The sequence below is a fragment of the Triticum dicoccoides genome, chromosome 3A (genome assembly GCF_002162155.2).
Source record: "Triticum dicoccoides isolate Atlit2015 ecotype Zavitan chromosome 3A, WEW_v2.0, whole genome shotgun sequence".
Taxonomy (NCBI): Eukaryota; Viridiplantae; Streptophyta; class Magnoliopsida; order Poales; family Poaceae; genus Triticum; species Triticum dicoccoides.
In genome coordinates, this window is record NC_041384.1 from 670,903,951 (window position 1) to 670,920,487 (window position 16,537).

The 16,537-nt window shown below is 44.4% G+C and overlaps 3 protein-coding genes across 3 annotated transcripts in view; 1 reads left to right on the forward strand and 2 right to left on the reverse strand.

Annotated features, from left to right (window-relative positions):
- Window positions 1–3,148: 3,148 nt before the first annotated feature.
- LOC119272827 (uncharacterized protein At4g15970-like) lies at window positions 3,149–4,572 on the reverse strand. The gene is made up of 3 exons (XM_037554203.1): window positions 4,333–4,572; window positions 3,879–4,244; window positions 3,149–3,708 (listed from the first exon to the last, which is right to left on the reverse strand). Exons 1-3 carry the CDS (start codon window positions 4,570–4,572, stop codon window positions 3,217–3,219), a joined length of 1,098 nt encoding a protein of 365 aa, XP_037410100.1. The 3' UTR covers window positions 3,149–3,216.
- A 4,559-nt stretch (window positions 4,573–9,131) lies between these two features.
- Window positions 9,132–10,605, reverse strand: LOC119272690 (uncharacterized protein At4g15970-like). The gene is made up of 3 exons (XM_037554119.1): window positions 10,312–10,605; window positions 9,862–10,227; window positions 9,132–9,775 (listed from the first exon to the last, which is right to left on the reverse strand). Exons 1-3 carry the CDS (start codon window positions 10,546–10,548, stop codon window positions 9,266–9,268), a joined length of 1,113 nt encoding a protein of 370 aa, XP_037410016.1. The 5' UTR covers window positions 10,549–10,605; the 3' UTR covers window positions 9,132–9,265.
- The window catches only part of LOC119272828 (phenyllactate dehydrogenase-like), a 23,228-nt gene continuing 17,237 nt past the window's right edge, over window positions 10,547–16,537 (forward strand). The window contains exon 1 of the mRNA XM_037554204.1: window positions 10,547–10,603. Coding sequence (XP_037410101.1) covers window positions 10,547–10,603 — 57 coding nt within the window. The remainder of the gene's footprint in view (window positions 10,604–16,537) is intronic.

The following is a 16,537-nucleotide window of genomic DNA, read 5'->3' on the forward strand; positions in this document are numbered from 1 at the left end:
AAGTAGCCATAGCAAAGCTCAGTGTTTGGTCTCAGAGCATGTGAGATGAGTGCTGGAAACTGAATTTAAATACCCTTTACTTTCTATAAAATTATCAAGAGATGTTGTTTTATTGTTCCTCAATTGGATAAATGTAACTACCTTCTATCCTTGAATGAGCCCACTAATTTGAGAGCGGGTATGAGTTTCACCGGACATCATGTTGCCGATGATTTTTCTTTTAAAGTGTGCTACTCTTGCCCATCTTGCCCAAGGTAAGTTAGGTGTACTGTGCATCCAATGCATGAACTCTATCAGGATATGGTTATTTTTAAACCTCAAGATTCTGATCCCCAGTCTCTTTCTTGAAAAAAATCTGCAGATAAAATCCCAAGCCAGTTGTCAATCATTCCCGCTAGCTTTTTTATTTACTAGAACAGATATCAATATATCAATTCCTTGGATCATCCATTTTAATGCAAGACATAAAGTGCACTAGGCGGAAAGTCAAAACTTATTGTCAGAACTTATCTGGTATGTCTTACCCTGCCGCCTCGTGTAATGTGACCCATTAAAGAGCTGGTAAGACATTCATCCACTTGAAAAATGAAATGTTGGAAAACCTCTCTTGGAGGAATCGACCCCAACAATGGTAAACCTAAATAGGTTTGAGGGAAAGAAACAACCCTCACACATTTGGGTACGAAAATCAGCATGCAGCCAGAGATACACCATAGGACCACCTCAGTCTCGCGACCAACATATATAATTTATTCTCGAGGAGTATGTGTCAGGTTTGTTTCACTCAATAAATACCTAGAGGATACATTGGTTGATCCAGCATGGCGTCATCCCGTGAATATCTAGAATATGGAACACCAGTAGGCCTATCCGCCTATGTAGCAATTTTCATTGCTTTCATGATGCTTCATATCCCTAAACTAGACCTCATCCTCTTCCTTTTTTGTTCTCTAATTCCGACCCTTCGAACCAATGAATAATGGGAGCAGAAGGATGCATGTTGTTGGGGGCATGCATTCTCCTACTTGAGTGGGTGAGAATGGATATGGAAGTACACATATATACATGGATGCAAACATGCACGACATTGAAGGCATGTTTGAAGGTTGGCCCATGGCATTATACTATTTATTATAATTATTCCATGTTAGAAATTACTTTTTGGATACGATCTCATGGTTCATCTTAACTTGTATTAAGTGTGGCTTCCGTGCTTCTATCATGAATGATTGGCACTATCTTGTCCATACATATTGGATGGACTCTTCGGTGTATTGTACCAGCTAGAGAGAGAGAGATTTGTTGATGAGGGACTTGCTACTCCCTCCGGGCCTTTTTAGTCTGCATATAAATTTTGTCCGAAGTCAAAGCATCTCTACTTTAACCAAATTTATAGAAAAAAGTATCAACATTCACAATGTCAAATTAATATTATTGGATTCATTATGAAATGTAGTTTCATAGTATATATATTTGGTATTGTAGATGTTGATATTTTTTAATATAAATTTGGTCAAAGTTTACAAAGTTTGACTTGACACAACTCTAATATGCGGAGTAAAAAGGACCAGAGGGAGTATTATCTATCCGAACTCACTCAAACTCGGACCACGAAAGGAGACACAAGCCACCGTTCTTTATCCACTATGAACACTCGTGACCAATTCACACACATGAAAATGTGTCTCATGTTTATTCCATTTTCGGGTGACTATAATAAATGACATGTTGTTGCCTAACCTAAGAAAAACAAGACAGGTAGACTAGCCAGCTTGATTACAACTCAGATACAATGACAGAAATGACACGAACTATTCCTATGTGGCTTCTATACATACGTGTTTGCATGATTCCTGCAATCACCTCTCGATCCTAACCTTTGAATCCAAACCACATCTTCACATATATTGTGGCATATGGTAAGCATGTAGCCTCATGCAGGAACTCAAGTTAATTAGTGTGATCTTCAGTTGGCCTTCATATTGTCGTCGAGATGCACAAACAACTTTGACATGACTAACATGTACACATACATTTGTGTCGTGCATACTCTAATGACACTAAAATAAAGAAATATATGTTAACCTTGTTATAACCACTTCATCGTAGCAACCATGGGTCATCACCACCCATACCCACCTCGGCAAGATGAAGAAAAGAGAGGAGCTATTGCGGAAAGATTCTATCATGGCAATTCAGGTTTTCAAGTAAAGCTATCACAGAGAACCAAAGCGAGATCCATCGATTGAGAGTGTCACACTATTTAGTAGCCACCAAAGCATTCTCTGAATAGTCACACACTCGTTAGTCGGGGTAGGACTAGGCCACTTACCTCGGTTGTGGCTTGGACAACTCTGTGTTAAATTACACATATGGAATCAACGAGGATTTCCCACATGTATGTTGATGTCCAAGGACTATCCAATGATTCCAAGTACTTTGACATTCGTGGGATCTTTTATCATATTCTTTTTTTAATTTAGAACTCTCCACTTTTTAAGAACCACAATCCACCCCCCCCCCCTCTCTCTCCCATATATTGACACACACATTTTCAAAGTTAGAAACCATAAACCTTTTCGTTATCTTGACGGTCTGTCAAAGAATATCGATGTTGAACAATTTTCAAATTTATAATGTTCATGTTATGAAACTGGAATGAAATATTGATGAAACTTTCTGACCCATTTTTTATCGGTAAAATTTCATATGGTTCTCAGTAACCTCATCGTGGTTTCATGTTTTCACATAGTTTTGGTTCACGTTTAAGCGGATTTCAAAATTTTGTTTTTAAAACTTGAATAAAACATTCCAAAACTATATTTTATCTATGCAGGTACCATAAGGTTTCCAACAACTTTCATTGTGGTTTCATGGGTTCATATGGTTTTGGTACGTACTTTGGTGGGTCCAGTTTCAATGTAGTGTTGTACTAGCTAGTTTGAGTTTCACTCGGTTTTACGGGAAACCTTCTCTTAAAGTGTTTCACAAAACTAATGAAAACCTCGAACAAACCTTAGTGAAACATCAGTAAAACTGAGGCGTTATCATGTAGTAAAATGGAAAGGACTTAATAACAATGGAAAATGGACCCAACTGAAGGGTCTTCATAGGGACGTCAAGATGCGCGGGGAGGGGGAGGAGGAGGTAATTCTCTTTCGTTCTTTTTGCATCTGGAATGCTAGATTGTGTTCTTATAATACTCCATTTCACTAATTAGCGTTTTCCCATCGACGCCTTGCACTTGGTGGGGAACGTCCACTTGAACTTGTCCGATGGCGTCTTACTCGTGTAGTTCTTCCAACCGGCAATCATGTTGGTGAGGTCGTCCACCTTGTTCTCGAGCCCGATGCAGCAATTGGCGTGCATCGTACATACCTTGTCCATCTCTTCGTGGAACTGGCAGAAACCGCCAAAGATCACCGTATCAAGGAACACGAACTTGATCTGTAGGTCACCGGCTGCGAGCTCGGCCTTGATCTCATTCAGCACTCCTTGGTCATGGGCGGAGGGGAACCGCGACCTCGCTGCCAGCCAACGACTTAGCATCTCCACCGTCCGGTTTGTCGACCTAATGTAGTAGAAGCCGCCGTTTCCCACATTTTGTAGGTCCTCGGCATTGCCGTAGAAGCGGTCGGTCGACATGGCCACGTCGGCGTAAAGGCTGATGTGCCGGAACGGGTTGCGCAACCACATGACATCCACATCCTGCCATCAATAATATTAACTGAAGATGCATAACCTAGACATAGTGTGTGATCTTTCACTCTTTGAAATAATAAAATGTAACACAACTAAAAAATGAAATGAGAGAAAAAAGAGAATGCAATGTTTCTCAACGGTTTGTGAAATTGTTAGAGGCATGCGGGGTAGCTTACGGTGGAGAGATAGTTGTAGCCAAGTTGGAGGATACGTTGTGGGACCTCGAGCCTGGCCCAGATGAGCTCGAGATAGCTCTTGGTCATGAAGCTGTTAGCGGAGCTAACGTTGGCGGAGGTGACCTCATGGAGGTAGCAGTGCGGGTGCACGGCCTGGCAAAGTGCCAAGGCGCCGGGGTCGGCGGCGACGATGAGGGTGTGGTTGAGGAGGTGCGCGATCCCGTCGCCGTCGCGGAAGCTGCCGAGGAAGAGGTCGAGGAGGGAGCCTGGGCGCGCCCACGCCTCGTTCACCGCCGTGATGATCACCGTCCCGTCGTCCATGGCAACCTTTGGCAGCAGCTCCGCGAGCCCCGGGAATGCTTCCTCCTGCATGGCGGAAATCGGTTAGTTTCTCAACCACTGTGCATACAGTACCATGCCATGCAACACACTGCGAATGAACTGCGCGACGTACCTTTTCGCCGCCCGAGCCGTCACCTGGGAGGTTAGTAGCATTGCTAGTAGCCAGCTGGTGAGTCGATCCATTCCCGAACTGGAAGCTCGATATGGTGGCCAGCTGCACGCCGACCCGATCGGCGGCGAGGAAGAAGATCAGCACCGTGGGGAGAAGGGCCCCGAGGAGGAACGAGACCGCGTGGCTGACGCCGGCCCCGTTGCGCTGCTTTCCCAGACGGCTCGTCATGTCCATTGCCATGACCCAGAGCCGCCGTCGACTTGCAACCCAACTGGCCTGCAGATGTATACAGCTAAAAATGGCGCCACTTGCATGCCAACTACCCCTGCACACGACGCTTCCACCACGAACGCGAACGCACACGGCCGGAAGCTCGTCACCCTCCAAGGCTTCCATTTTTGCCTTATACTTTTTTTTGAAAGATTCAGCATGTTGCTGTGGTTCAGTTGATTTTTGCCTCGTACTTATAACACCTCCTCTCGTCACTCCAGGTGAAAACCTACCTGCAGCTGCACGGCTGCACGCATGGACCAAAGAGCACGGTGTTTTGGGCTGTTTTCCGACTTGGCAATGAAATGGCGCCATGGGGTATCTCGGCGACATTCTGACTTTCTGATGGCCACCATGGCGTACGTGCTGGGCACGATGATCCGAGGTGAGTTGGCAGCATGTGTTCGCGATAACAAAGACTGGCACTTCAATCATGTTCAAGGCTATCTGTAGCCAAATTTTAATCCCATTTGGCGGGGAACCTGAATTTTCTAATGCCCACGATATCCACCAGTTCATTGTTGCTTGGAGACCTCGAAATGGTATTCTGGTATAAAGAATTCGTTGCAGCTATACAGTGCTTGGAAAATGCAGAAAGGTAAAATATCCAATTTGGACCCCACCCACACCTCAATGTATTTTCATAAGCACTCTATTAGCTTATATGGAAGGTGCCTGATTTTTAAATTTGGTTAGTCAATTTTTTTTTACCTTTGATTGCTGCTCCAAGATACGTGTTCTTTGTTTTTTTTTTTCCTGTTGTGTGTAGTCTCAGGTTTTGGGTCGAAAGGATTTGACTGACCAATGTTTTGAGTTAGTCGATTCCTTATTGGACTGAAACCCGTTATGTGTTTTCTTATTGGGCTGTTTCTGTAGGGTTTTTTTACCTACACAAACAAATATGGGTTTCACCTCTAGCCTATCCTAACTTGTTTGGGACTAAAGGCATTGTTCTTGTTGTTGTTGTTGTTGTTGTTGTTGTTGTTGTTGTTGTTGTTGTGTAGGTTTTTTTCTTCTATTTTTGGTTGGTTTTTTATGTGCATGTTTGGGATGTTAAGTGAGTATAAAATTTGCATGCAAAAACTATAAAAATATGTATATATATATTATATTAGAGTACAAAAATTGCACTATTATATGTTTCTTTCTTACATATTAAAAACGTGCAATTTCAGTGCAAAATTGTGTCCCATTTTTTTTAATTTTCTTCATTCTAAAAGGTTAATACGCCACTGATCCATTATTCTGTATTAAACTTTATTTTTCTTTTTATTTTATGTCTATTTTAGTTTCTTTCTTCTTTAAGTGTAATATCACTACCACTATTTCATTCAATCGTAGGAAACTATTTATTTTTGAGATATTCCACTATCACGTGTTTATTCTTGCATATTTTTAAAAAGCACATCTTTTGTGTATATTGTGTGTAAATATTGTCATTATTTTGTTTCATTTTTAGGGGACATTTTCCTTTCTTCTTAAAGGGTAATACCAATATTACTAATTCATTCTTCCTTAGAAAACATCATTATTTTGATTCTGTTTTAGTTTTTATTTCATTTTGTTTCTTCTTATAGGGTAATACCAAAGAGAAATTCATTAAAGCATAGGGAAAAATTATTTTTTTGATTTTTATTTCATTTTTCTTCTTAAAGGGTAATAGAAAAGACACTACTTCATTCTTTCTTAGAAAAACATCATTATTTTGATTTTATTTTACTTTATTTCATTTTTAATAGTAATACCAATGTCACTAATTCAGTCCTTCTTAGGAAACTACCTTTTTTGGAAAACCCCACTATTGCATGCTTATTATTGCATATTATTCAAAAAACAATTATTTTGTAAATTATGTGCAAAATTTGTCATTGTTTGTTTTAGATTTTATTTCATTTTCATTCTTTTTAAAGGGTAATACCAATGCCACTAATTCATTCTTACTTAGAAAACTTCATTATTTTAATTTTTTGTCTTTATTTAATTTTCTTTTTAAAGAGTAATAACAAATCCATTTATTCATTTTTTTCTTAGGAAACTAGATTGTTTTGATTTTTTTTAGTTTTTGTTAAGTTTGTTTTTCTTAAAGGGTAATACCAAAGCTACTAATTCATTTTTTCTTAGGAAACTATATTGTTTGTTTCTTCTTTAATGGTAAAACCAATGCCACTAATTCATTCCTTCTTAGGAGACTACCTTTGTTCTGAAAATTCCACTATTATATGCTTATTCTTGCATATTATAAAAACATATTTTTTTACATAAATTGTGTGCAAGTTCTTTTCATTTTTTGTTTGATTATTTTTCATTTATTTTCTTCTTATAAAGTGTATTACCAATGTCACTAATTCATTCTTTCCTAGAATACTTCAATATTTACATTTTATTTCATTTTTTTTATTTTCTGTTTTAAGGGTAATATCAATGCCACTAGTTCATTCATTTCTGGAATTTTTTTACCAAAAATCCACTATTATATCTTTATTCCTGCATATTATCAAAAAGTGCATTTTTTTTGTTTAAATGGTGTGCAAATTTTGCGATTTATGTACTCTAGTTTATTTTTGATTTCTTTCTTCTCGAGGGTTAATTTTGTATTTACTTTTGTTCTTTTTACTGGGTATTGCCTGCATGTACCCGGCCTTCGGCCTTGGGAGTTGAGTTGGCGATAACAGAGATCAATTTGCACTGCACCGGCCAAGGACGAAAACTAGGTAGATGGAGACGGACGCACGCATGAAGGATTAAGTTCATCTTTACTTACCAAGTATCATTATCATGGTACCTTATTATATTCATACATATCCTTGCCTTAAAAAAAGGCCATAGATATCCACTTTCACACAAAAGAACAAGATCCCCTGGTTTCCCTCCCGTCTTTGCCAGCTTTCAGCCATGTACAGTGAAGAAATTAAGCTCACTATCTGCAACTTGTGCACGCAACAGGTTTGCCGACGAGGAAAGCTTGCAGGTGGTGCATGGTTTTCACTACGCATACGCACTCGGCCCTTGCTCAAAGACAACATAGAACTGCTTTGAAGGCAGGGCAACGGGAAACGTTCCCCATGACAAGGGTGAGTGCTAGGCGCCGGCGCGCCGGCTCAGATTTGGGCCGGTCACACGCTAGCCGTCTGATTGACTCCCATAGTCATTAGATGGGGCTTGTTCCTCGTCGTCTTTCTCGCGCAGCACATGAATCTGAGAAGAAAACAAGGGAGACTTGGCGGCCACCCTCCCCCTCCTCTGCATCGGGCACGCGCGACTCGTCCCATCGCCGCCGACGCTCGCCCCTTGCCGCTTCTGCCCATCCCTTCCTCCTCACCCACCTGTAGAATCAGTGGCGACGACAACCTGGTTCGCATGCAAACAACGGTGGCAGCGAAAACTGACACCGGCGGAAGGAAAAGGACGCCTGGCTCAGGCTGATCAAACTGCCTGGACTAAACAATTCTTCTCTTCACTTGGGCCAGGATAATCATCTATATGTTGGTAAGACTTTGCCAGGCACGGATTTCATCTTTCAGGCATGAACCAAACAAGTACGAGGCACACTTCAGGCATAGTCGCAAATGGTGTCGTGGACACAAACCAAACACACCCAAAATGCGTGTGGTGGAGGAGAGGATAAAAAAGGGACGTGTGTGTGGGCCCTCATGGCCGTGTGGCGTGTACGTGGCCGAGAGACCGGTCGAGCGTTCGGCCGGCCTGCCGCACAAAAACATTTCCCGAAGATAAAAGGTACACATACGTGACCCAACCGTACGTGCAGTGGGAATCGAAAAGAAAAATGAAGGGTGGGCTGTGGGCTCAAATTTACGATGATTAAATTAAATTGGCATCATCAAAGAAAATATAGTGTCATCTATTAGAAATTCACATACCAAACATCTATTCTTCCGCTTTCAAAAAAAACATCTATTCTTCCGGGCATGGTCCGACTTTTGTCGTGGCTTGACTATCTGCTCGCCCGGGCATGGTCTGGGACTGTGCACGTATGCAGCTGCTAGGTTTGTGGCAAGTGAAGGAGACATCATATAATGACTTCGGTTGGGTGGTGCTTCTCAAATATCCGGTCTTGAGCTCTAGGGTGAAAACTCTAAGTCTGGCCCTTGTTGGTTGGTTATACTTGACAATGGCGGCTTCTTTTAAGTCGTTATCTTGATGAAGGCATTGTTTTGCAGTTTACTCGACGGTGATTTTCAGGGTGAAAACCCACGATTTGACCTTCGATGGTTGGATCCGGCGACAGCGGCATTTGTGTGTTATTTCCTTCATGGAGGTGCCGTCTTTGAAGAACCTTTCTCGTAGTTTGTGTGTTATCAAAAAGTGGGTGGTACAGATGGTCACTGTGGTATATCATCTATCACTGTTTCGATCATTCGGGACTTATTTTTCATCTTTTTTTTATGCGGCTAGGCATAAGCTTCGGTCTTATTTAACTTTGCTATTTGCCGGCATGACTATATATGGGCACTTCTAACTATGCAGAGGCCAGGTGTGCTCGTTATGAATGTACTCCCTCATTGCTACATTATGAGTCAATAGAAAACACCCTTTATCGAAGAAGCATCTATTCTTCTGTAGAAATATCTTCTAAAACTGTCGAAACCAAATCACTGCATAAAAGTTCGTAATTAAGGTCACTACAGGAACCAGTAAAAAGCCATTATGCCGGTATTTTCATCGTCGCCGCACACTTGGCGGGGTACGTCCACCTGAGCTTGCTGCTCATCTTCTCCGGCGGCGGCAGGCTCGAGTACCTCTTCCAGTCGGCGACCACGTTCCGGAGGTCGTGCATCTTGGTCGCGAGCCGGAGGCAGCAGTTGGCGTGCATCGTGCACACCCGGTCCATCTCGCCGTGGTACTCGCAGAAGCCGTCGAAGAGCGCCGTGTCGAGGAACACCAGCTTTATCCGCAGCTCGCCGGCGACGAACTCGCCCTTGATCGCCTCGAAGACCTCCTGGTCGTGGGCCAGCGGCCGGAACCGCGACCTCGCCGCCCGCCACCGCCTCACCATCTCCACCGTGCGGTTGGTCGACCTGACGTAGTAGAAGCCGGTGTTGGGCGCGTTCGTCAGGTCCTCGGCGTCGCCGTTGAACCGGTCCGTCGAGACGGCCATGTCGGCGTAGAGGCTGATGTGCCGGAACGGGTTGCGCAGCCACAGCACATCCAGGTCCTGCATTATCATAACAAATTTCGGTTCATCCGTTGAAATGTGAGACGAGAGATTCAGAGGCATGTATGTGTGGCTTGGTAGCTTACGGTGTAGAGATAGTTGTAGCCGAGCTGCAGGACGCGGTGCTGCAAGGTGAGCTTGGACCAGACGAGCTCGAGGTAGCTTCTGGTCATGAAGCCGTTGGCGGAGCTGACGCCGGCGGCCATGACCTCCAGGAGGTAGCAGTGGGGGTGCACGGCCTTGCAGAGGGCCAAGGCGCCGGGGTCAACGGCGACGATGAGGGTGTGGTTGAGGAGGTGCCCGATCCCCTCGCCGTCGTGGAAGCTCCCGCGGAAGAGGTCGAGCAGGGAGCCGGGCCGCGCGAACGCCTCGTTCACCGACGTGATGATCACCGTCCCGTCGTCCATGGCGACCCTCGGCAGCAGCTCCGCCAGCCCCGGGAATGACTCCTCCTGCGCTTGTGGGCAAGCATGCAAATCGGTTAAGCTCCTAGCCCTTCACGGTCATTTCACACACTACAAGTGAACTGTACGTACCTTTTTGTCGCCACCATCCGAGCCATTGGTCGGGAGGTCGGCAGCATGGCTAGTCAGCTGATGAGCTGACGATCCGTTCCGGAACCGGAAGGTCGATATGCTGGACAGCTGCTCGTCGACCCGGTCGGAGGCGAGGAAGAAGAGCAGCACGGTGGGGAGGAGAGCCCCAAGGAGGAACGAGAGCGAGTGGCTGACGCCGCCGCCGCAGTCGTGCTGCGTGCTCCTCAGGCTGCCCATGCCGATCGCACCGGAGCAGTACTCGTCGGTGGACGTACTTGTTGCAAAGGCCCGGGTAAGACTACTACGTCACTTGTTGTCGATGGGCTTGGCTGAATATAAGAGTACTACTACGGTACTACCATAGATCTCTAGGATGAACGCGAAGCAAGGTCAATCCTAGTGCGTCTTACAAGGAGTACTATAGTACTACTCCTACTAGCTAGTCGTGTCTTGATCTCCTCAAACGCCGACCAGGCACGCGAAGCAAGGCCGTTAATCCGAGTGCCTCCGTGCGCATCCATTCCTTAATTTGAGTCAGTATAGCCGGGCAGTCGTGTACTGCACGCGAATGCATTCGTCACTTCCTTCCGAGTAGTGCTAGACCTACGTCCCTCTATAAAAGAAATATAAAAACGTTTAGATCATTACGAACGGAGTACTAATTACAGATTTAATGTCATTTGTAACACTAATTACAGGTTTAACGTAATTTGTAATGTGGAGGTTTTTTACTGGAGATGGAGCGGGAAGGGGCATTCCCGTGCAATTCAGAGGGAGAGAGTTGATTAGGAAGTTTACGGGATGCGGAGTATTTGAACCCAAGCTCACATGCTCCCTGATGGACAGTAAAATCCAAAAAAGTATTAAAAAAATTCAAAATTCTGATTTTTTTTGCGATAAACATTGATGAAAGTTTTAACTGCCTGCAAATTTTTGTGATGAAATGACATTCGTGTAGGTTTGGGCAAAAAAAATCACTACTCCGATAAGACTATTATTCGAAGCATTTTGGAGCATCGATTTTGTTTTGTTTGTCCATACCTCCACGAATGTTATTTCATCACGAAAATTGCAAGATGTTAAAACTTTCATCAATGTTAATCACAAAAAAAATCAGATTTTTAGTACTATTTTTGTTGGATTTTACTGTTCATCAGGGAGCATGTGAGCTCGGGGTCAAAAGAGCACTTTCGAAGTTTACATAGATAGTTCTGTAACTGCCGGATGTAGGATTTTCGCTTCCTTCCCATATGCATATACGTGCTTCCGCCTGCCAGTATCGGATTTTTTTGGTATTTTCCGTCAATACCAAGGCACAAATGCTCATATATACACAGACATGCACAATAAATCTTACCCTTGTGAACACCACAAAGAGACTGAGCCATTGGATGTTGTTGAGATTAATGATGAGACCACATGTACCTTGGTATTGGCGGAAACACCTCTCTCCTTTGGAAGAAATGTTTCGCCTCTACTTGACACACAGGGTGTCAAACGTGGTGTTCGTCGTTCTCTGTTGGATTAATACAAGGATATATACACCCGTTCTGATAACCATCCATTCACAAGTTGATTCTCTGAGATGTAATTCTTGTGGTGTTTATCTTAGGCTCGGACCAGGATGTCCCCAGTCTCACTTTGCACGCAAGCATCTATTTCAGGGTCTCCCCGTTTCCAGATTGGATCTCGATGTGTACTCCAAACGCTGATTCACATGGGCGTCGTTAGTCTTAATGCACCCTCGATTCACATGGATTCGGTGTGTGTGCGTGAGCCGGGCAAAGAGCATTGTACGAATAACGGTTGTTAAACCCTAGATGTAGGAGGCGAAGGTTCTGAGCATCTGGCCGCGGCATCTGGCGCTGTGTGATAGCCACGCGGCCACGCACGCTCTCTCCTGCTCGTCCACGTACTACGTGGAAGAGGCCGCTGAACGAGGCGCGAATCTCTGAGATCGTCCCATGCTTTTCGCCAGTCCGTGGGCGGAGTATACGACAAGAAACAGTTGACTCGGGGATGGAGCTCCGAAATTCATGCAGGCTGTCGACGCATTCTATCTCTCCAGCGGCCAGGTGTACGTACGTGATTATGCCACCGGATCTGATGGTCTTGGTACGAGGCGAGAAGCAAGATGCCACCATGTGCGCGCAAAGAGGTTTGCATGAAATGTCTATGTACAGTCCGATGCTCAACAGATCATCAAGCTTTGTGAAGGTGGCAGCTATGCACAGGGCCGGTCCTATGATTTCGGAGGCCCGGAGCAAAACTTAAATTCAGGGCCTTTAATGTAGACATCATAATAACAACACGAATACATGTATACATGGAATATTATCAGTAACACTTAAATGCATCTAAAATCAGCATGCACATACAATGGTTTATACATATTACCTTCAAAAATTCTTCTAGCATTCCTCGATGCAAAGTCACTTATGATGACGATGTCAATGTCATCCAATAATTTCCTCTCGACGCATAGTGGTGTAGCCGAACCATTTAACCTCTCTTGAGTCATTATTGGCCTCAAATAATTCTTTAATAATTTCAACTTTGAAAAGCTTCTTTCGGCCGATGCATTTCATCTTTTGAATAAATTAACCATTTTGTATAATGTTCCTCTCCATTGCTTAATTTCCTATGAATAATGAGGACATGAAAAAAGTCTTCATGCATCATCTACATCGTATTCCATTTCCCCTTTCTCATAGGCCCTTTCTCAACTAAGATATCTCTTGCTTTATCACCAAGACTATCTCAATTTCTTGGATCATAAATATCAGGAGTATAAACTAGTTGTTCATCAACACTAGCATGTTGTGTTTGAGTATCTGATGAATTACCTACAATCTCGGAGCCACTTACGTAGTTGTCGCCGATGTTGGTGTTGACATATTTTTCGTGCTGATCCGATTCCTGAATTCTCACTAGTATAACGCCCGTGCGTTGCCACGGGCTCTTCAAAATTTATAATCAGTATCTTTCATTTATCATCCCTTCATATTGGATGATTATGGGGTGCTCTAATTAGAAACACAACAATCAAATATTAGGAAATTTCATCGAACGAACAACAACAAATAATACGATATCTATCAAACGAATAAAATGAGGTCATATTTTTGGTCCGTCATGCACTTCTGTTGAAAAGTGCCTATCCCTTTTAGAATCAACCCACTGTTTGCTCGCACGCAAAAAAATACATCTTTAAAGTGGGGAATCGATCGGTGCCAAAAAGAACTCAAACTCCTATCCAATCTCGACTTCGTGCTCTTCCACTTCCATTGATAAAGATGGGACGTCAAGGGTTTCATCATGATGACCTCGAGCAGCCGCCGACATCCCTCCCCACATCTACCCTACCCCCTGCTGCCGCTTGCACTGTCCTTGCTCCTCGAGGGAGCTAGGGACGCAATGTTCTCTAGGATGGGCATGACCAGATCCACGAGGAGGCCACATTCTTTCATGGGAACCCAACCAAGCACACCACCCTCCGCAACCATCCAATCCCGGCCTAACAAAGTCAAGACCCGCCATCGATCCACAAATCAGGCTCGCCGCATCCAGGTTCACTGCAAGTCTGCGACGAGTCTGTAGTCGACATCTTGACTTTGGCTATCCCCACGGAAGAATCATCGGATCCTGCTTACTTTTACCATCACTTCGTCTCTTCCCAAGGCAGCGACACCACCCAGCCAATCACCACCACCGCTTGCGGCTTGCCTACATAAAATCATGAGAAATCCCCACGGCGGTGCTGTAAGATCACCTTAGTGACCTCGACAGTGACCGACTGGTCTAAGATCTAAGCTAGCCGCTCTTTGTAGAAACCAATAGAAGTAGGCATGTGACTCAGATTTGTTCTTTGGTGTGCATACGTTTCTTGCTGCCCACCAGCTCTTGTCTACAACTCGCCTATCTCTGTACCAGCTCTTGGTCTACAACTCGCCTATCTCCATGCTCGAGACGGCCAAGCTCGATGCGCAAGCCGCATACGTCTGCTAGAGCTATATCCAGGCCCTATGATTTTTGGATCACTGGCACTATGGGTGCCAGGACCGGAGTCGCCCTCATCCACCAAGTGGATCAAGGAGGCCCACCACCTAGACTCTACATCGCAACATTTTGTGTTTTCCTATAAAAAGTAAAGAACCTTCTCTAATAAATGTAAATATAACCTTTTGGTTTTATAGTCTCAACTTTCCTACACTTCAATACCAGAAGGATTTCTTGGTTTTATTTAATGACCTTCTTGAATGTCATTCACTTAGAAAGGTAGTAATACAATCTGTGATATTAAGGCAAATTATTAGTCATATTAAAGTGCAAAAGGCCCTATAGGAGTCAAAGCATGACTTTTATGGTTATACTGTAATTTGCAAGATCTGAGATTTATGCAAGTATACAATTAGAGAAGAGCCAATTAAATAGATTTTCACATTCAGAATAGTACGATTAGCCGTAGCACTTCAATTTTTTCATGTTTGATCAGCTTGCTAGGTGGTTATCACTAAGCATGTTGGAACGATGAGCATAACCTAACTTAGTTCAGTACGTGTTGCTGCAAATTAGTTCAGTACGTACGAAGCTGTTGCTAATTTCAATGCCTGGCTGTTGCAAGTTTCTAATGAAAAAGTACTTCAGGTCAAAGGTCAGGGAATATACACTTTTGTTATCATGGTTGTTTCCTTATAGTGAACAACTTTGATCACCACTTCAGCAGCTACTATCTATAAGAAGACATTAGCTAAGTAGATATAGGCAAAGAAAGCATGTAGGCAAAACCAGAATTAAAAACATCCTTCTCAATGGAGCTCGTGCAGTTCGGAAGACCCTAATCATCGATGAGGGACCCCTCCGATGGTAGCATGGCGTGACAATTGCCGTCAATGACGACACCCAAAGTACCTTGCATAATCAATCGATCCAGTTCAGAACAATCAAGCACATACCTTGCAAATTGATGTGGATCTGAAGCATAGGTGGGAAGGTAAAGGCTCAGGTGAGGTGAAATGAGACGTTGATATAGACGTGCACGCATGAGAATAAGGCGGTGCCCAGGATGGATCTCCATCGGAGGAGGCCGGATCCGCTGGGGAGGAGGTCGCTGTAGTACTTGCCATCTGTGCGATGGATCACGGGGCTGGCAGGCAGGGGGAGGGGATAGGAGGGAGCGGGTGGGTTAGAGCGCAGATGGCGGGTGCCCCCGACTACGGCTGGGAAGGATGGTGGAGGAGGTGGATGAGGATGGCGGCGGCGGCGTCTGCGGTTGCGCCTCGTCCGCAGCCGTGCTGATGGTGGTCGATGCGATAGCCGGATGGCGTCAGCCAGAATCAGGCAGGGGCGACAAAGATTTAGAGGAGAGAGAGAATGGAGGCGATGAGCGATGGGAGGAAGGGCCACCGGCGATTGGGGTGGCCTCAGATCCGCCCTCCGTGGCCGCCTATTTCATGGGACGAACACCCGTGCTCACCGTCGGGCTCGCCTTCGGCCGCTGCCTCGCCGACATTCACGACGTAGAGCCCCTTCCTCCGATCCCATTTGCCAGGGAGGCAGCACCATCCTTCATCGTAGAGAACGAGTCCACACTGAGATCCCAACCAGATCGTGATTGCGTCTCCCCAAACCGCAGCGGCACATCCCACTCCATCAACGACCAACCTATATGAGGCGGAGGGTCAGTGTAGGACGCGAGCGCCGTCACCATGGACGTGGGGGACGCCGTAGGTGGGAAGGAGGCGGCGACGGTGTCTGTGTCAGGAAGATCGCACGACGGTGGCGGCGTTTACTCGAGGGGATCGAGAGGAGCTGCGTTTGGTGCCGGGTGGGTTCTTTGGTGCGTGTGTGGGGCTGGAGATTGTGATAGGTGATCAGGTGAGGGCGTGCCATACCTGGATCGATAGCCTTACCATACCTGGTGGTAATTTAAATTTATTACCATATTCGATATTTTCCGAGTTATGGCCTTACCATACCTGGATTGATAGCCTTTGGGGTAATTTACATTTATTACCATATAATTACCATATTCAAAATTTCCTGAGTTATGACCTTACCATACCTGGATTGATTTATTACTATACGTGGATTAATTATGATTTATTACTATATGATTTATTACTATACGTGGATAGCCTTACCATACCTGGTGGTAATTTAAATTTATTACCATATTCGATATTTCCTGAGTTATGGCCTTACCATACCTGGATTGATAGCTTTT